The sequence below is a fragment of the Candoia aspera genome, chromosome 4, assembly GCF_035149785.1.
Source record: "Candoia aspera isolate rCanAsp1 chromosome 4, rCanAsp1.hap2, whole genome shotgun sequence".
Classification (NCBI taxonomy): Eukaryota; Metazoa; Chordata; class Lepidosauria; order Squamata; family Boidae; genus Candoia; species Candoia aspera.
The window spans coordinates 111,967,274-111,986,843 of NC_086156.1; the positions used below are offsets into that span (position 1 = coordinate 111,967,274).

At 44.2% G+C, this 19,570-nt stretch overlaps 1 gene segment (V, D, J or C); it reads left to right on the forward strand.

Moving 5' to 3' along the window:
- Nucleotides 1-1,739: 1,739 nt before the first annotated feature.
- On the forward strand, nt 1,740-2,214 carry LOC134495865 (immunoglobulin heavy variable 3-7-like; the record flags this gene model as incomplete). The annotated part of the segment is given in 2 exon segments: nt 1,740-1,785; nt 1,868-2,214. Coding segments are annotated over 2 exon segments (393 nt in total), but the record flags the coding sequence as incomplete, so codon positions are not given.
- Between the last annotated feature and the right edge of the window lie 17,356 nt (nt 2,215-19,570).

The window sequence follows — 19,570 nt, forward strand, 5'->3', positions numbered from 1 at the left end:
CCGTCAATGCACTGAGTGCCTGTTTTATCCTGAGGACTGTATATTCAGTGACAGCTTCTGCTTTAATTGAAGGATAGAAAATGGCCAAAAGGGGTCCGGTGAATGGAGAGATGGAGTTTATGTAAAAAAAGTGGGATACAGTTTGAAGAAAAAAAGAAAAATAAAAAGAGGATAAAATTACGTTTTCCTCTAAGTCTCATATATAGCAAAACCACAGTCATCCACCCTGAATGAATCGTAGAAGAAGGACAAGAGGTTTTATGAATTATTGTCTTATCCAACAGAATACAGAACTGGTACAGAGCAGATTTTGACCAACAAAATGCCCTTCCAACCCGGTCTGCCTGGCGTAAAACGAGGGCAAGGGAAGAACGAGGGGGACCTGCTTCAATCTGGCCAGAACAGCCTCTTTTTGTTGGAGGTCTGCAGAGGGGGTCTGGCTCCCCACCACATAGGGATAGTTTGTACTATATGACCGAGATGGTGCTTCCCAACTCGTTTTTACACGATTTCATGATATTTAGGAGAAAAAATAAGAATACACGACCTCAGGAAAATACAGTATCTCATAGAATAACCCATCACAGGAATTTCCTGTCATATAACAAAGGTGTGGTTTTTGAATACTCCCTAGAACCAGCTTCACTTTCCTGGAGCTCTTTCATTTCTTCGGAGCCCTAATTACCATTTCTTAATGCAAGAATCTGCTTGGAAAGTTAAGTAGATGCCTGCCCTCCTCAGGTTTTCCACCAGGGGGCGGTGTTGCCACACGGAATGGCTTTGCATATGTGTGGGGTGGGGGAGGGGGAGGGGAACCAAGGAAGGGTCTACAGGCCTTGTCTCACTTCAGAGGCATCATTACTTTTACCCTCATTTTCCTGAGAGATCACTGAAGGCAATTCAGAGAAATTTAACATCCCAAGAGATTACATTCCTCACCATGAAGCCACATCTGAGTTGAGAACAGATTTGCTTTGGTAAATATAGAACAAACTGAATTGTATGGAAAATGAAAAGTCATTTATTTCCGTTTCTCAGTCCATGGAATAAGTGTAGGAGAGGGTTTTTTTTGAGTCTTAGTATGAATTAACTCTGGGCAGGTAATAACAGATAAGAAGACCATAAAAATGGCAACCCCACAAAACCCCAATAATTGTAATCAGTACGGCTACTGAGTTAAAAACCAAACCAATAAGAAACATTACACAGGCTTCCAATGATTTATATTCCAACTTTGAGACTTGGATGTGTATGTAAAATTGATCTGTGGCCTATTAATTGCGCCTTATGGCTTGGTCTGCATTGACTTAATTTTGGTTTCTTCCAAAGAACGTGGCCAAGGCAACAACTGTGGAGCAACCATCCTGAACTCCGATGTGCCATCCTCTTTATTTCTGGACTGTAGCATGGCTTTTTGAGGAAATTTCAAGGCCTGATTTCTTTCTGTCACCTTAAAACACTTACATTAAGTGAGGAGCATATGTCAGAAGCTTTAATTATTCCAGTGTAAAGCTGCCCTTTCATCTACGTCCCATGTGTGAAAGGTGTGTCGAACTAAATCTATACCTCAAAGCCCAAAGGGGCTCTTTTATGCTGAGCAATATGTAAATCAGGCCACAATTTCCCCTTTAAAGGAGCCCCAGGGTGTCTCTTTTTAGGCTACACCCATAACAAAAAGTTTGTGCCCTTTCCTGAATCCTTTCCTGTCAAGTCCCCTTTAATCTTTAACGGGAGCAAAAATGATCCTGTGGCTGAATTTGGTTTCCTTCCTAGCAGTCCTCAGAGGTAATTGTTTCGTCCCTAGTCAGGTTCTTTCCATTTTAATTCTTGCATAACGGAGAGCTCATTAAAATATCTTTTATTTTAGGTGTCCTGTCAGAGGCCCAGCTGGTGGAATCTGGAGGGGACGTGAGAAGGCCTGGAGAGTCCCTCCGTCTCTCCTGCCAAGCCTCTGGTTTCAACTTCGGGGGCTATTGGATGAGCTGGGTGAGACAGGCCCCTGGAAAAGGGCTGGAATGGGTGGCACGCATATGGCCCGATTCCAGTAAGCAGTACTATGCAGAGTCTGTGAAGGGACGCTTCACCATCTCCAGGGACAACTCCAAAAGCCAACTCTATCTGCAAATGAACAGCCTTAAACTGGAGGACACGGCAGTCTATTACTGTGCGAGGGACACAGTGAGAGGAAGTGAGTCTGAAGCCTGGCAAAAACTCTCTCTTCCTCAGAGCCGCTCTCAAGTCAGCTCAGCCCCAGAAGGCTGCATTTTCCCAGGGGACTTGAGAGGGAGCTGAGAAAGCTGCCTGAGTGCCAAGAGGAACAAAGAGCTGATCTTGGCCTGGGCAATCTGGGAGCTGTTTTCCATTTGGATAGGATGAAATAGTGTCTTTTCTTTTTTTTAATCCTCCTGAATTTGGTTTCCTTACTAGCAGTCGTCAGAGGTAATTGTTTCCCTCCTATTCAGATTCTTTCCATTTTAATTCTTGCATAAAGGAGAGCTCATTAGAACAACTTTTATTTTAGGTGTCCTGTCAGAGGCCCAGTTGGTGGAGTCTGGAGGGGACGTGAGGAGGCCTGGAGAGTCCCTCCGTCTCTCCTGCCAAGGCTCTGGGTTCACCTTCAGCAGCTCCTGGATGAACCGGGTGAGACAGGCCCCTGGAAAAGGACTGGAATGAGTGGCCAGCACAATTACAGGCTCATCTAACTCTTACTACTCAGACAAAGTCAAGGGACGCTTCACCATCTCCAGGGACAACTCCAAAAGCCAAGTCTATCTGCAAATGAACAGCCTGAAGCCGGAGGACTCGGCAGTCTATTACTGTGCTGGAGACACAGTGAGAGGAAGTGAGTCTGAAGCCCGGCAAAAACTTTCTCTTCCTCAGAACAACTCTCCAAGTTCCTTCAGTCACAGAAGGCTGTGTTTGTGTCATTGGAGTGAGAAGCAGCAGATGAATCTCCATCATAGCAAGTTGGAATACAGGCCTGATCTTAGCATTATCACTGTGGAACCTGGTTAGCAGTTTGCTAGGGGAGACCAAGGAAAATTCAGGGCGGGAGAATAACCTGGGCAGTTTTTAAAAAGTTTAAATCTAATTTGAGGTAGAAAGGTGATTACCTACAATTCTTCCTTGACAAATGTTGCAGTTCAGTCCCCTTTGGTTATCCCTAACGCCAGCCCTCCCCAGTTCAGTTCTGTTCTACATGTTGCCCTTTTATCATTCTTTCCACATTAACATATATTCAGATCCCTTAATCCAGACTCTCTCCCCTCAGCTGGGCAGAGCCAAGAGAGTCAAACTATGTCAATTATGAGCCTCCTCTCCCAGAGGTCCTTGTTGGTATTTTGTTGTGCAAGGAGCAAGTCACAGAGACACCAGTTAGCCAGGTATCCATGGCAACAAATCATTGTCTTATGTGTTTGGCAGAGTCAAAAGGTCAGGCCTCAAGTGGTCAACAAGGTTGAAGTAAGCAAATGACCATATATGGGAAGCCGTCTCTAGGTTGAGTCATGGCAACTGGATTTCTTTCTTTTTGGTTGACACGTTTCTCTGCTTGTTGAAGCAGCTTCTTCAGTCTGGGCCAAGGTTGGCGAGGGGACCACTTATATGTCTTCCAGGGTGGCTGCATTGTCCCTGCACCTCAATGGCTGTTAATTGTGCCATAGAGGTGTGGATTTATTTTGGGATGTCTCACTCCTAGATCCTTTGTTCATCCCCGAGTCGATCATTAAGAGTGGCCTTACTGCTGGTCTTAACCTTCCTGGGGTCTGATGGAAGAACAGGATGAAAAATGGGGGACAAGCTGTGTCTGAGGCCTCCACCTCCACCGAGGGAAGGATTTTCCACTTTGGCATGAATGGATTCCTTAACCCCGCTCTCAAACCACCTATCTTCTCTTTCCAAAATGTGAACATTGTTGTCCTCAAATGAGTGTCCTTTTTCTTTGAGAGGAAGGTAAACTGCTGATACTGGTCCTGTGGTGTTGCTCCTCCTGTGCTGGGTCATCAGCTTCTCCAAAGGCTGTTTGGTTTCCCCAATGTACAGCTCAGAACACTCCTCACTGCCCTGGATTGCATACACTACGTTGCTCCTCATCTGTTTTGGTCTTGGATCTTTAGGGTGTACAAGCCTCTGTCTCAGTGGGTTTGAAATATACTGGTATGTGATCTTTTCCAAATGTCCGTTTTATCCTTTCCGACCTGCTGGCAATGTGAGGAATGACACGGTTCTTCCACTGACTCTGGGTCTCAGCCCTGTCGGCCATTGTTTTAGGTCTAGGGGTAGAGTTAATTTTAATGAAGGCCCAATTTGGACACCCACAGGCCTTCAGGGCTGTCCTCAGGTGCTGTTTTTCTTCCTCTGTGGCATCCATGGTGGTGGGGATGGTCTCTGCCCTGTGATATAATGTCCTGATGACTCCTATTTTGGTCTGCAGTGGATGCTGGGAGTCAAACATCAGGTATTGGTCTGTTTGTGTGGGTTTCCTGTACATCTCTATTTCTAGCTTGCCAGAGGTCCCAATAAGAACCTCACAGTCTAGGAATGCCAGTCTGTTGTCCTTGATGTCTTCCCTGGTGAACCTGATGTCTGCGTCTATGGTGTTTATACAGTCTGTGAAAGACTGGTACCAAGGACAAGAGATCTGCTTCGATCTCCAGGAGAACCTTCATGTCTACTCTCCTCCAGTTTTGTTGTTTATTCATTTAGTCGCTTCCAACTCTTCAAGACTTCATGGACAAGCCCAGGCCAGAGCTTCCTGTCCGTCGTCAACACCCCCAGCTCCCCCAGGGACGGGTTCGTCACCTCTAGAATATTGTCCATCCACCTTGCCCTTGGTCGGCCCCTCTTCCTTTTGCCCTCCACTCTCCATAGCATTAGCATCTTCTCCAGGGTGTCCTGTCTTCTCATTATGTGGCCAAAGTACTTCAGTTTTGCCTTTAATATCATTCCCTCAAGTGAGCGGTCTGGCTTCATTTCATGGAGGATGGATGGGTTTGATCTTCTTGCACTCCAAGGCACTCTCAGAATTTTCCTCCAACACGACAGTTCCAAAGCATCGATTTTCCTTCTCTCAGCTTTCTGATGGTCCAACTCTCGCAGCCATAAGTTACTACAGGGAATACCATTGCTTTAACTATGTGGACCTTTCTTGTCAGTGTGATGTCTCTGATTTGTCATTGCTCTCCTCTCTAGAATTTAAGGTCTTCTGATTTCCTGAGTGCAGTCAGCAACCACAGTAATCTTCACACATAGAAATACAATGTCTTTCACTGCCTCTACGTTTTCTTCCTCTATCTGCCAGTCATCAATTAAGCTGGTTGCCATAATCTTGGTTTTTTTGAGGTTTAGCTGCAAGCCAGATTTTGCACTTTCTTCTTTCACCTTCATCATAAGGCTCCTCAGTTCCTCTTCGCTTTCAGCCACCAAGGTGGTATCATCTGCATATCTGAGATTGTTAATGTTTCTTCCAGCCATTTTTACTCCAGCCTTGGATTCCTCAAGCCCAGCATGTCGCATGATGTGTTCTGCGTACATGTTGAATAGGTAGGGTGAGAGTATACAGCCCTGCCATACTCCTTTCCCTATCTTAAACCAGTCCGTTGTTCCGTGGTCTGTTCTTACTGTTGCTACTTGGTCGTTATACAGATTCCTCAGGAGGCATACAAGATGACATGGTATCCCATACCACTAAGAACTTGCCACAATTTGTTATGGTCTACACAGTCAAAGGCTTTAGAATAGTCAGTAAAACAGAAATAGATGTTTTTCTGAAACTCCCTAGCTTTTTCCATTATCCAGCGGATATTGGCAATTTGGTCCCAAGTTCCTCTGCCTTTTCTAAACTCAGCTTGTACATCTGGCAATTCTCGCTCCATCAGTCGCTGAAGTCTACCTTGCAGGATCTTGATCATTACCTTACTGGCATGTGAAATGAGTGCCATTGTTCACTAGTTTGAACATTCTTTGGTGTTTCCCTTTTTTGATATGGGGATATAAGTTGATTTTTTCCCATCTGATTGCCATTCTTGTGTTTTCCAAATTTGCTGGCATATACCATGCATTACCTTTACAGCATCATCTTGCAAGATCTTGAACAGTTCAGCTGGGATGCCATCATCTCCTGTTGTTGTTTATTCGTTTAGTCGCTTCCGACTCTTCGTGACTTCATGGACCAGCCCACGCCAGCATCATCTCCTACTGCCTTGTTATTAGCAATGCTTCTTAAGGCCCACTCAACCTCACTCTTCAGGATGTCTGGCTCTAGCTCACTGACCACACCGTCAAAGCTATCCCCGATATTGTTATCCTTCCTATACAGGTCTTCTGTATATTCTGGCCACGTTTTCTTGATCTCTTCTTCTTCTCTTAGGTCCTTGCCATCTTTGTTTTTGATCATTCCCATTTTGGCCTGGAATTTACCTCCGATGTTTCTAATTTTCTGGAAGAGGTCTCTTGTCTTTCCCATTCTATTGTCTTCTTACACTTCCGCGCATTGCTTGTTTAAAAATAATTCCTTATCTCTTCTGGCTAACCTCTGGAATTTTGCATTTAATTGGGCATATCTCCCCCTATCACTGTTGCCTTTTGCTTTCCTTCTTTTTTGGGCTACTTCTAGTGTCTCAGCAGACAGCCATTTTGCCTTCTTGGCTTTCTTTTTCTTTGGGATATATTTTATTGCCACCTGCTGAACAAAGTTGCAAACTTCTCTCCAGAGTTCTTCCGGCACCCTGTCTACTAAGTCCAGTCCCTCAAATCTATTCTTCACCTCCACTGCATATTCCTTAGGAATATTAGTGAGCTCATATCTGGCTGATCTGTGGGTCTTCCCTAATCTCTTTAGTCTGATCCTAAATTGTGCAAGAAGTTCGTGATCGGAACTACAGTCAGCTCCAGGTCTTGTTTTTACCGACTGTACAGATGTCCGCCACCTTTGGCTACAAAAGATGTAGTCAATCTGATTTCGGTGTTGTCCATCTGGTGAAGTCAACGTATAAAGCCATCTCGTAGGTTGTTGGAAGAGACTGTTTGTTATGCAGAGTGAGTTGTCTTGGCAAAATTCTATCAGCCTATGTCCTGCTTCGTTTTGTTCTCCCAAACCATGCTTACCTGTAATTCCAGCTGTCATCTGACTGCCCACCTTAGCATTCCAGTCTCCCATGATGAAAATAACAACTCTTTTAGGCGTGTTTTCCAGTAGGTGCTGCAGATCCTCATAGAACTGGTCTACTTCAGCTTCTTCAGCATCTGTGTTTGGGGCGTATATTTGGATCACTGTGATCTTAGATGGCTTGCCCTGAATTCGAATTGAGATCATTCTATCCTTTTTTGGGATTGTACCCAAGCACTGCTTTAGCCACTTTACTATTAATTATGAAGGCTACGCCATTTCTTCTTTGGTTCTCTTCTCCACTGTAGTAGATCTGGTGGTCATTTCTCGTGAAGTGGCCCATTCCAGTCCATTTCACTTCACTGATGCCCCAAATGTCTATCTTTAATCTGGACATCTCACCAATAACCACATCCAATTTGCCCTGGCTCATAGATCTTACATTCCAGGTTCCAAGGGTGTGTTGATCCTTAGAACATCGGATTCGCCATTCACCACCAGCATCGTCGGCCGCTAGCCGTCCTTTCGGCTTTGAGATAGCTGCGTCATCACGTCTGGGGCTAGTTGAACTCATCCTCTGTTCCTCCCCAGGAGCATTTTGACCATCTTCCCACCTGGGAGTCTCATCTTCCGATGGTATACCAACATATCTCCAGTTGTACAGATCCATTGAGTTTTCATGGCAAGAATACTGGGGTGCGATGCCATTACCTTCCCCAGGGATCGCATTTAATCTGACCTCTTTGTCATGACCTTCCTGTCCTGGGTGACCCTTCACAGATTAGCTCATGGTATCATTGAGGTTCTCAAGCTCCAGCACCACAACAAGGTAACGATCCTTGCTGAAGCTGCCGCAGTTACATCCTGGAAATAAAGCTACATGCCTGTCCTCCTGAAATTTCAGAGCAGGGGGCTGTGTTGTCAGATTACTTGCTTTGGCTATGCATGAGGTGGAGCCGGGTGGGGAAATAGATCCAGTGTCTCATTTGTCTCATTTTCGAGTGACATTTTTTTTTCTATACTGATCGTAAAAGTTCACTGAAAAGATCAAACCTGTCTAAGGTCAGAGCAGCTCTCCAATTCAGCTGAGCCCCAAAAAGCTGGATTTGCCAATGGGACTTGAGAGACTTTTTGGAAACCTGATAAAGATTTCTGCTTGCCAAGAGGAATGATGAGGGGATCTTGGCATGGGCATTGTGGGAGCTTTTTTCCATTAGGATGTGAGAAAACCAGGAAAAAATTGTTTAAAAAAGAAAAAAAAAGTTTTAGAGAAGGACAAGCTAATGGTAATGTGGTTTCCTTCACTATATCTTTGGGTGGTGATTGGACCCATGAACTGCACTTTGCAAATAAATTTTTTCTTCCCCTAGTGTTCTGTGGGAATCTAATCAATTCTAATTTATTTAACAAACTATAGATTAGAAAAAGTGGTTTAACACAATTTTAGAACCAAATTGTGTTCTACTCCAGTGGCTATTCAAAAACTTCTTGTCCATATTGGGTTGAAGAACTGATTCTCGAAATACCTTTCTGAATTGGTGAAGAGCTGCAATGCACAGTTTTACTTACCCTGAAAGAAATGCACCTTTGGTCATTCATAGTGATCAATCACTTGTTCCTCATTTCCAAATTGTGATTGTAGTCAGTGACACATTGCAGTGAGCTCCAAGGAGGGGTGGCAAGATGTTGAGGGGGCACTGCCCCTCCCTTCCCTTGGACTTCTCTCCACCTTTTTCCCCCTGAAAATTCTGAGAAGATGCTCTTTGAATTCTAATGTATATCTAAATATAGGTTCTATTTTATTTCATGAAGAGCACATTTATTATAAAAATCACATTTACATTTCTCTTTCAATTTTCCGGCCAACTCTGATAGGGCGTAGGAGGTGGAATGAGAGGAGAAGGACAAATGCAATACTTTTGCCCCAATTTGTTTCCTCTGTTCCCATTACAGGGGGATGTCTTCTGTCCATCTACAACAGAAGAAGAAATCAGCCCTCTAGTGAGATCTTTAGGACTCTTTTTTTCCAGGTATCCAACCAGAGAGTTTGCTGGAAGGAAAGACATAATTATTAATAGGGCATGAGGTTTCCAATTTCATCTTCACTGCTTCCAATCTGATCTGGATGAGACTGGCTTCAGACAAAATACTGGAATGGGATATGATATAGGGTCATGGCTGGAGGCAGGAAATGCCAATGTGGAATAATCCTTCCAAATATCCAAAGAGCCCTAGGCATACTGAGGAAAATTTTGCCTGGAAAGAATCTCTGTGTGGAATTGGGCCAAGGCCTACCCTCCTCACTTCCCACCCCTGAGGGCTGCATTGCCACACTTAATCCCCTTGCCTGTGTGTGGGGTCGGAGTGGGGTAGGGAGATAAAGCAAGTGCCATTGGACTTGGCCTCATTTTGCAGACCTCATTCCTGTTTCAGTTATTTCTTTAATTGTTTACTGAAAAAGTCTCAAGAACACTTCACATCTCGGGAGGCTACAATCCTTACCATGAAGTCGTGTCTTACTATTGCTGCTATTATTATTGTTATGATTGTTATTATTTCAATTAATATTGCTGCCTATTTTGCTGAATTAACTCTGGGCAACCAGCAACTGATAAGAACAGAACTCAAAACAGTAAACAAAGACAAGGAATATATAAAATCCAAACTACTTCTGAGTTAAAAAACAATCTAATAAGCACAGAACAAACCACTGGTTTTATCTAGTTTTTTTTCTCCCTGTGACTTCTCTGATTCAACTCCGACGTACAAATTCTGCCTCATAACTAGGTTGGCTTTCTTTTGGGTGTCCTCAAAAGGGCAAGGAAGTTGGAAAATTGTCCCAAACTCAGATCTGCTGTTCTTTTCATGTTCTAGCTCTAAAATGTCTCTTTCAAAAGTCCTTAGTGCATGTTATTTCTCTGTTGACTTGAATCACTTTGGAGAAGTGGGGAAATTGGACTTCTCTATCTTTTAATTACTCTAATGTAAACCTGCCCTTTCCCCTAAGTCCTCACAGTCCAAAAAAACAAAAAACAAACCTTGCGTTCAGTTTTCATAGAATTGGAAATAAATGCTGAAATCACTAGTATCAGATCTGTGCAACGAAATCTATGAGATCAAGGCGCTGAGGGGCTCTTTTATCCCAAGCAATATGCAAATCAAAACACAGTTTCCTCTTTAAAGAAGCCCCAAGGATTCCCCTTTTCAGGCCATCCCCACCAACACAAAGTTTGCACTTTCCTGAATCCTTTCCTGCCAATTCCCCTCCATTCATTAAACAGAGGAAAAGTGATCCTGTGGCTAAAATCGATGTCCTTATTCGTTATGCTCCAAGGTAATACTTCCCTCTCTACAGCATTTCCTTCAATTTCTGATTTTGTATTCAGGAAGTCTCATTGAAACACATTTTATTGTTTAGGAATTCTGGCAGAAGTCCAGTTGGTGGAGTCAGGAGGGGACGTGAGAAGGCCTGGAGAGTCCCTCCGCCTCTCCTGCCAAGCCTCTGGGTTCACCTTCAGCAGCTATCACATGGACTGGGTAAGAGAGGCTCCAGGAAAACAACTGGAATGGGTTGCAGCAATGGGTACATCTGACACTTACTACTCAGACAATGTCAAGGGGCACTTCACCATCTCCAGGGAAGATTCCCGCAGACAGTTGTATCTGCCGATGAACAGCCTGAAGCCAGAGGACTCGGCAGTCTATTACTGTGCGAGGGACACAGTGGGAGGAAGTCAGTCTGAAGCCTGGCAAAAACTCTCTCTTCCTCAGAGCAGCTCTCCAAGTTGATTCAGTCACAGAAGGTTAAATTTGTGTAATTGGAATGAGAAGCAGCAGATGAATCTCCATCAAAGAAAGTGGAGTCCAGAGCTGATCTCTTAACCTGGTTAGCATTTTGGCTGGGGAAATGAAGGAACTCTCAGAGCAATGGAATAAACTGGGTAGTTCATGAATAGTTATAAAAACTCTCGTCTCTCCCGAAACAGAGTGGATGAGATATCACCCACTTGTGCTCCGGATAGCTGCTGCTCGCAAAGAGGCTGCAGGACACCAGTAGACTCCTGGGGTGGGTACTGGGAGATGAGGAAACCCTTCAAGGTCTCAACCGCAGTGGAGCCAATATGGAAGCTGGGTTCGTCGAACCTCAACTTTGGAATTTATTTATTTAAAAAAAAAAGATTTTTTGAGCAGCATTCAGGAAAACAACAACAGCAACAACAGGAAAATGGATCTTGTCACACTTAAGACATTTCAAAGGATTTTTGAAGAAACTGGGGGAAAAGTTTGCAGCTACAAGAACAGCAACAGTATCTGCTCGTGCAAATGCATTATTCAACAGAGATCTTAATGAAGAACTGAGATATGCGAAGAACAATTTGGAAGCATCTTAAGGATGACAGCATGAAGGCGTAAAAAAAACCACACCTATATCTTATGCAGAAATACTGGAAAATAAAAGAGAAGAGGTTGACTATAAGGCAGAGAAGAAAAATGGAGATGAAATACAAATATTAAGCGAAGAGAGGAACAATGAGCTGGGAAATGACCTAATACAGGGCTTACTAAAGAGGGCACTCAAAGGCTTGGAAACTTTTTTGAGAAAGGATAAGGAACATTTGGATGGAGACGAGTTCCTATGACAGCACCTTAATGTTAAATTAAGGATCAAGAATGCTGGAATATTGAGCAAAACAGAAGAATATAAAGATGACTGGTTTGATCACAGTTAAAATAAGAAAGATTTCTATAAAATGCTGGAAACGTTTTGGAGCCGTTTCCTGACATTGGACAAAAATGTGAATTATTTTTGGATTTGTGGATGGATAAGGGTTGGATTGGAAGTTACTTTTTGTCTTTTCTTTCTTTTTCTTTTTTTTTTCTTTTTGTACATTTTCTTTCTGTTTTTCTTTTCTGTTAGATTTTAGTTCGCATTATGTTAACACTGCATTTTTTTCCTTTTGAAATCACCTATGACTTCCCATTCTCTCTCTTTAGTAGCTATTAAATAACTCTTGGTAAGTCCTTGTCAATCTTAATGTCAAGATTTGAAATGAGACATAACCCATTATTTGTTTAATTTCCTGTATTCTCCTGACTCCTCTAAGAACTTGCTCATAATCTCAGTATGGTTTCAAAGAAATCTATCCTGTGAATGGAGCTTGTGACTGTTTTATCCAAAGACATTTGTAAATTAAGGGACAATTCTGTCCTTTCCTCTCCACTCCTCTTCTTTATTGTCTGGAATATCTCTTCAAAGAAACGTGGAAGGTCAATGCACTGAGTGCCTCTTTTATCCTGAGGACTCTATATTCAGTGACAGCTTCTGCTTTAATTGAAGGATAGGAAATGGCCAAAAGGGGTCCGGTGAATGTAGAGATGGAATTTATCTAGGAAAAAAGGAATACATTTTGAAGAAATAAAGAAAACAAAAAAGAAGGTAAAATTATGTTTTCCTCTAAGTCTCCTACTTAGCAAAACCACAGTCATCCAGTCTAAATGAATGGTAGAAGATGGATGTTCAGAAATATTGTCCTATCAGAGAGAATTCAAAACTAGTACAGAGCAGGTTTTGACCAATGATAAGCCATGCCAACCTTGTCTGCAAGAGTAAAACGGGAAAAGGGCTGGAATGGGTTGCAATGGTAGATTATGATGGAGAAATCTACTACTTGGACAAAGTGAAGGGACGTTTCACGATCTCCAGGGACGATTCCTGCAGCCAGATGAATCTGCAAATGAGCAGCCTGAAGCCAGAGGACACGACAGTCTATTACTGTGCAGGAGACACAGTGAGAGGAAGTGAATCTGAAGCCTGGCAAAAACTCTCTCTTCCTCAGAAGAACTCTCCATGTTGATTCAGTCACAGAAGGTTGAGTTTGTGTACTTGGAATGAAAAGCAGAAAATAAATCTCCACAGAATGAAGTGAGAGCCCAGAGACGATCTTGGAAGAGGCGGTGGGTAATGCGGGGTCAGAAGGAGTCGAGATCTCTCTCTTCCTCCTTACTTTCTTCCCCAAATGCTGCTTTTCCCGCCATACAGATTTCCCTCCTCAAGCAAGGCAAAAAGTGAAAAGGGAACAGGAAGCACCCAGCTGTTCTGACAAAAGATGCCTTTCAGAATTTGCCAGAGATCTTTCAAAGAAAATGACCCATTCAGAAAAACATTCTTCCCAGGCTGAAGAGATCTCCAGAAAAGATTACTTCTCCAGAAAGTTCACCTTCCGATCTAGCAGCGCCAAAGATGAAGAGGTCCCAGCTCGGCAGGAAGCCAAACTGCCCCAAGCAAAGGGAACCCCGACCCAGCAGGGGCCCCACCACAGAGTGCCCCCGCTCTGAATGCCGGGGAATTGTCCCTTCCCAGAATTCCTAGAGAGCGTCCTCTTTCCATCCACCGGCTAAGTGCGCTTGCACGGACATGGCTAGAGGGCGGAAACACTTTCACATAACAATCGCAAAGCTTCTCCATAAAAAAGGCTGGCAGGAAATTCACCTCAAATGACCACCAGATCTACTACTGTGGACAAGAGGACCACAGAAGAAATAGAGTAGCCTTCATAATTAATAGTAAAGTGGCTAAAGCAGTGCTTGGATACAATCCAAAAATGATAGAATGATCTCAATTTGAATTCAGGGCAAGCCATCGAACATCACAGTGATCCAAATATGCGCCCCAACCACAGATGCTGAAGAAGCTGAAGTAGAGCAGTTCTATGAGAATCTGCAGCACCTACTGGACAACACACCTAAAAGAGATGTTATTTTCATCACGGGAGACTGGAATGCTAAGGTGGGCAGTCAAATGACACCTGGAATTACAGGTAAGAATGGCCTGGGAGACCAACATGAAGCATGACATAGGCTGATAGAATTTTGCCTAGACAACTCACTCTGCATTACGAACACTCTCTTCCAACAACCTAAGAGATGGCTTTATACATGGACTTCACCAGATGGACTACACCGAGATCAGATTGACTACATCCTTTGCAGCCAAAGGTGGCGGTCATCTATACAGTCGGTAAAAAGAAGACCTGGAGCTGACTGTAGTTCTGATCATGAACTTCTTCTTGCACAATTTAGGATCAGACTAAAGAGATTAGGGAAGACCCACAGATCAGCTAGATGTGAGCTCACTAATATTCCTAAGGAATATGCAGTGGAGGTGAAGAATAGATTTAAGGGACTGGACTTGGTTGATAGGGTCCTTGAAGAACTATGGACAGAGGTTCGCAGCATTGTTAGGGAGGCGGCAACAAAACACATCCCAAAGAAAGAGAAAACCAAGAAGGCAAAATGGCTGTCTGCTGAGACATTAGAAGTAGCCCAAGAAAGAAGGAAAGCAAAAGGCAACAGTGATAGGGGGAGATATGCCCAATTAAATGCAAAATTCCAGAGGTTAGCCAGAAGAGATAAGGAATTATTTTTAAACAAACAATGCACGGAAGTGGAAGAAGACAATAGAATAGGAAGGACAGAGACCTCTTCCAGAAAATTAGAAACATTGGAGGTAAATTCCAGGCCAAAACGGGTATGATCAAAAACAAAGATGGCAAGGAGCTAACAGAAGAAGAGATCAAGAAGTGATGGCAAGAATATACAGAAGACCTGTATAGGAAAGAGAACAATATTGGGGATAGCTTTGACAGTGTGGTCAGTGAGCTAGAGCCAGACATCCTGAAGAGTGAGGTTGAGTGGGCCTTAAAAAGAATTGCTAATAACAAGGCAGCAGGAGACGACGGCATCCCAGCTGAACTGTTCAAAATCTTGCGAGATGATGCTGTCAAGGTAATGCATGCTCTATGCCAGCAAATTTGGAAAACACAAGAATGGCGATCAGACTGGGAAAAATCACCTTCTATCCCGATACCAAATACGGGAACACTAAAGAATGTTCAAACTATCGAACAGTGGCACTCATTTCACATGCCAGTAAGGTAATGCTCAAAATCCTGCAAGGGAGACTTCAGCAATTCATGGAGCGAGAATTGCCAGATGTCCAAGCTGGGCTTAGAAAAGGCAGAGGAACTAGAGACCAAATTGCCAATATCCGCTGGATAATGGAAAAAGCCAGGGAGTTTCAGAAAAACATCTATTTCTGTTTTATTGACTATTCTAAAGCCTTTGACTGTGTGGACCATAACAAATTGTGGCAAGTTCTTAGCGGTATGGGGATACCAAGTCATCTTGTATGCCTCCTGAAGAATCTGTATAACGACCAAGTAGCAACTGTAAGAACAGACCACGGAACAATGGACTGGTTTAAGATTGGGAAAGGAGTACGGCAGGGCTGTATACTCTCACCCTACCTATTCAACTTGTATGCAGAACACATCATGCGACATGCTGGACTTGAGGAATCCAAGGCTGGAGTAAAAATCACTGGAAGAAACATTAAGAATCTCAGATATGCAGATGATACCACTTTGATGGCTGAAAGCGAAGAGGAACTGAGGAGCCTTATGATGAAGGTGAAAGAAGAAAGTGCAAAAGCTGGCTTGCAGCTAAACCTCAAAAAAACCAAGATTATGGCAACCAGCTTGATTGATAACTGGCAAATAGAGGAAGAAAATGTAGAAGCAGTGAAAGACTTTGTATTTCTAGGTGCAAAGATTACTGCAGATGCTGACTGCAGTCAGGAAATCAGAAGACGCTTAATCCTTGGGAGAAGAGCAATGTCCAATCTTGATAAAATAGTTAAGAGCAAAGACATCACACTGACAACAAAGGCCCGCATAGTTAAAGCAATGGTGTTCCCTGTAGTAACATATGGCTACGAGAGCTGGACCATAAGGAAGGCTGAGCGAAGGAAGATCGATGCTTTTGAACTGTGGTGTTGGAGGAAAATTCTGAGAGTGCCTTGGACTGCAAGAAGATCCAACCAGTCCATCCTCCAGGAAATAAAGCCAGACTGCTCACTTGAGGGAATGATATTAAAGGCAAAACTGAAATACTTTGGCCACATAATGAGAAGACAGGACACCCTGGAGAAGATGCTGATGCTAGGGAGAGTGGAGGGCAAAAGGAAGAGGGGCCGACCAAGGGCAAGTTGGATGGATGATATTCTAGAGGTGACAGACTCGTCCCTGGGGGAGCTGGGGGTGTTGACGACCGACAGGAAGCTCTGGCGTGGGCTGGTCCATGAAGTCACAAAGAGTCGGAACCAACTAAATGAATAAACAAAAACAACAATGTCTAATGCTAGTGACAACCACACTTAGCCAATGAAGTTAAAGGGAGATGATAAAGAAGTCAATGTAAAACAATATTCCCCTGCAATATGCCACAAACTTCAGAAAGGAGAGGCCAGGAGAGGAGAGGAGAGGAGAGGAGAAGAGCCGACTGCCGATCCCTTTTACTATGAGGAAAGCCAGGATGGATGAAAGACGCGTCACTGGCTAAAACAATCTTGGTCTTCTTTTGACCGATTGATAATTCTGAAAAAAAATCAAAGACAAAAAATTAACTTACTTTCATAGATGCAACGGATGGAAAGCAATGATAAGGAGGAAGATCTGTCCTAACAGCCAGGAACCAGGCTGAGACAAGGAACAGGTCTCTAGTCTTTTATTACTGCTACATAACAGAAAATCCTAACAAACTGAAGAAGCGTGGGAAAAACCCAGACATATAAACCCCAAAGGTTAAGGCGGGCTCGATCTGCATCTCTTGGAATGGCTACCTATTTCCTCAGTACTACGCCTGCGCTTTACAGCCTGGAGGGGAGCCCCCTGCTCGCCATCCTCACTCATGACATCACCCTCCCCTCCAGATTCACATTCCATTTCATCCCCCTCCCTTCCAGAGTCTTGATAAGATTCCACGTCTCCTTCTAAGGTCCAATGGGAACTGGGCAACGATGGAAAGTCTTCAAAGGAAAACTCCTCCAAGGACGAATCAGTGCTGCTCTCCATTTCTGATAATGCTTCTGGCCCAGGTGGCTGCTGCTGGAAAATAGCTAGATAATTAGAAGAGTCATCCCCCCTCCCCCCTGGGAAATGCACGCCTGAGGTGGAGGGCTGTGGGCCCCCCCTCCTCTGTAACTGGAGTCAAGGCTTCAGGCGGGGGTGGAAAGTGCAAACTTACGAACTCCTCTGCTTCGGATTCCTCTGCTTGCTCAGCCAAATGAGGAATCTCTGGTAGAGTGCGAGGCTTGGGTTTGTGAGGGAAAAGCTGATGGAATCGATGAACCAGTGCTGGTGCATGCGCATCTCTGGCATTTTCCCACGTGCACTCTTCCTCAGGGTACCCTTTCCAGTGTATTAAATATTGGATGCCCCTTCCCCTCTTCCTAGAGTGCAGAATTTCCTCGACTTCGTATTCCTCCCCCCCCTCCACATTTACTGGAGGTGGGCGGGGGATTTGCGAACGTAAGGTACTTGGGGGAGGGTCTTTGGCTAGCAAGGCTCTCTGAAACACTGGATGGACTTTTATGGATGCTGGCAGCTGTAAATGATAAGCCACTGGATTTATCTGCTGTACCACGGTGAAAGGGCCCACAAACGTAGAGTCCAACTTCTTGAAGGGCCTGGTAGAGGTCAGAAACTTGGTAGAGAGCCACACTTTGTCTCCTACTGCAATCGCTGGCCCCTCTTGTCTGTGAGCATCTGCAGCTCTCTTGTAAGCACTCTTTGCCCTGTTCAGCTGTTCCTTTAACAACTCCTGTGCGGCTTGTTGCTCTTTAAGAAAATCGGCCACGGCTGGAACAGTTCCCTGCTGAGAGGAGTTGGCAAGACCCGAGGGTTAACCCCGTAGAGTGCTTGGAAAGGAGACATCTTGGTAGAGGATGGCACAGAGCTGTTATAAGTAAATTCTGCCATGGGGAGCAGGGCTGGCCAATTGTCTTGCTGATAAGTCGTGTAACACCTGTGATACTGCTGTAACCATTGGTCAATTTTCTCACCTTGCCCATTATTAGCTGGATGATGCGATGATGATAGGTGGATCTGGACCCCTAATGACTGGAAAAGGGCCCTCCAGAACCTGGAAGTCAACTGAGGGCCTCTGTCACTCACCAAGTGATTTATCATGCCTCTATACCTAAAAACATGGTCCATAAATCAACTGTGCTGTGGCTTGCGCAGATGGGAGGCCCTTGCAAGGTTTAAAATGTGCCATTTTAGTGAAAAGGTCCACCACCACTAGTATGGAAGTTAGCCCCTGGACCGGGGGTAAATCAGTGATGAAATCCATGGAGATTGTATCCCAAGGCCTAATGGGGGTGAGTAGGGGTTGGAAGAGTCCTGTGGACTTCCCTGAGAGAGGCTTGGCTCATCTACTGGTATGACAAGAAGCCATGTAGCCCTTTATGTCTGCAGTCATCTTAGGCCACCAGTAGTTTCTCAGAGCTCTATGGAGAGTTTTGAAAACACGTCCATGGCCTGCTGTTTGATGGTCATGGCAAAATCTCAGTACTTCTTCCCTCAATGAGGGGGGAATGTATAACTGCATGCTATGCCAGCAGATTCCTGCCTCCACATTAAATGGGGAGGCAGAGTTTTGCGGGCCCCTCTGGAGGTCATCCATCCTGGCCATGGCATACGGGTCCTGTTGCTGCTGAACTCTGACTCTTGTAAATAGGTACTCTGCTTGTCTGTCTGCTGCTAAAATCTCTGTCTGGTTGCCCCTCATAGATTGCTAAAACTTGTGAGGTTGTAATATAGTAGCCTGTACCTCCTGGTGAGTAGCGGAGGTTGCGTGAATGGATCGAGACAGGGCATCTGCCAAACAGTTCTGCGCCTTGGGTCCATAAGAAATAACAGAATTGAAATTGGAGAAAAACTGGCTCCATCTGATTTGGCTTGAGGTGAGGGATCTGGTATTTTGTAGAAACTGTAAATGCTTGTGATTGGCGCAAACATTCACAAGAAAGGTTGCACCTGCTCGCCAGTGCCTCCACTCTTGAAATGCTGCTTTAATTGCTAGCAACTCCTTGTTAAAAACATCATAGTTTCTCTCTGCTGGTGAGAGCGTGCGGGAGAAAAATGCACAAGGGAGCAATGTATTCTCTGTTTTGTTAGTATATTGCAATAACACAGCGGCAACAGAAAAATCTGAAGCATCTGAATGCATTATGAATTGCTTCGTGGGATCGGGATACTTCAAACACAGCTGGGATGCAAAGACCTGCTTAAATTCTTGGAAGCCTGCTTGTAATGTGTTGATCTGGAGATCTACTCATTTTTGATGCTTTTGCAATGCTGCTGCCTGTTGTTGGATGGCTTGCCAAATTTCCTGGTTTTCCGAAGACATTTTCCCAAATGTCTCTTCCTTTTTTTCCCCCTCCCTCTTTCAATGGGAGTAGAGAGTTTGTTAGGATTGATGTCCTAACCGTCAGGAACAACACTGAGAAAAGGAATAGGTCTCTAGTGTTTTATTACTGCTACATTGGACAGAAAATCCTATCAAACTGAAGAAGGGTGGGAAAAACCCAGACAGAAAACCCCCAGAAGTTAAGGCGGGTCTGAT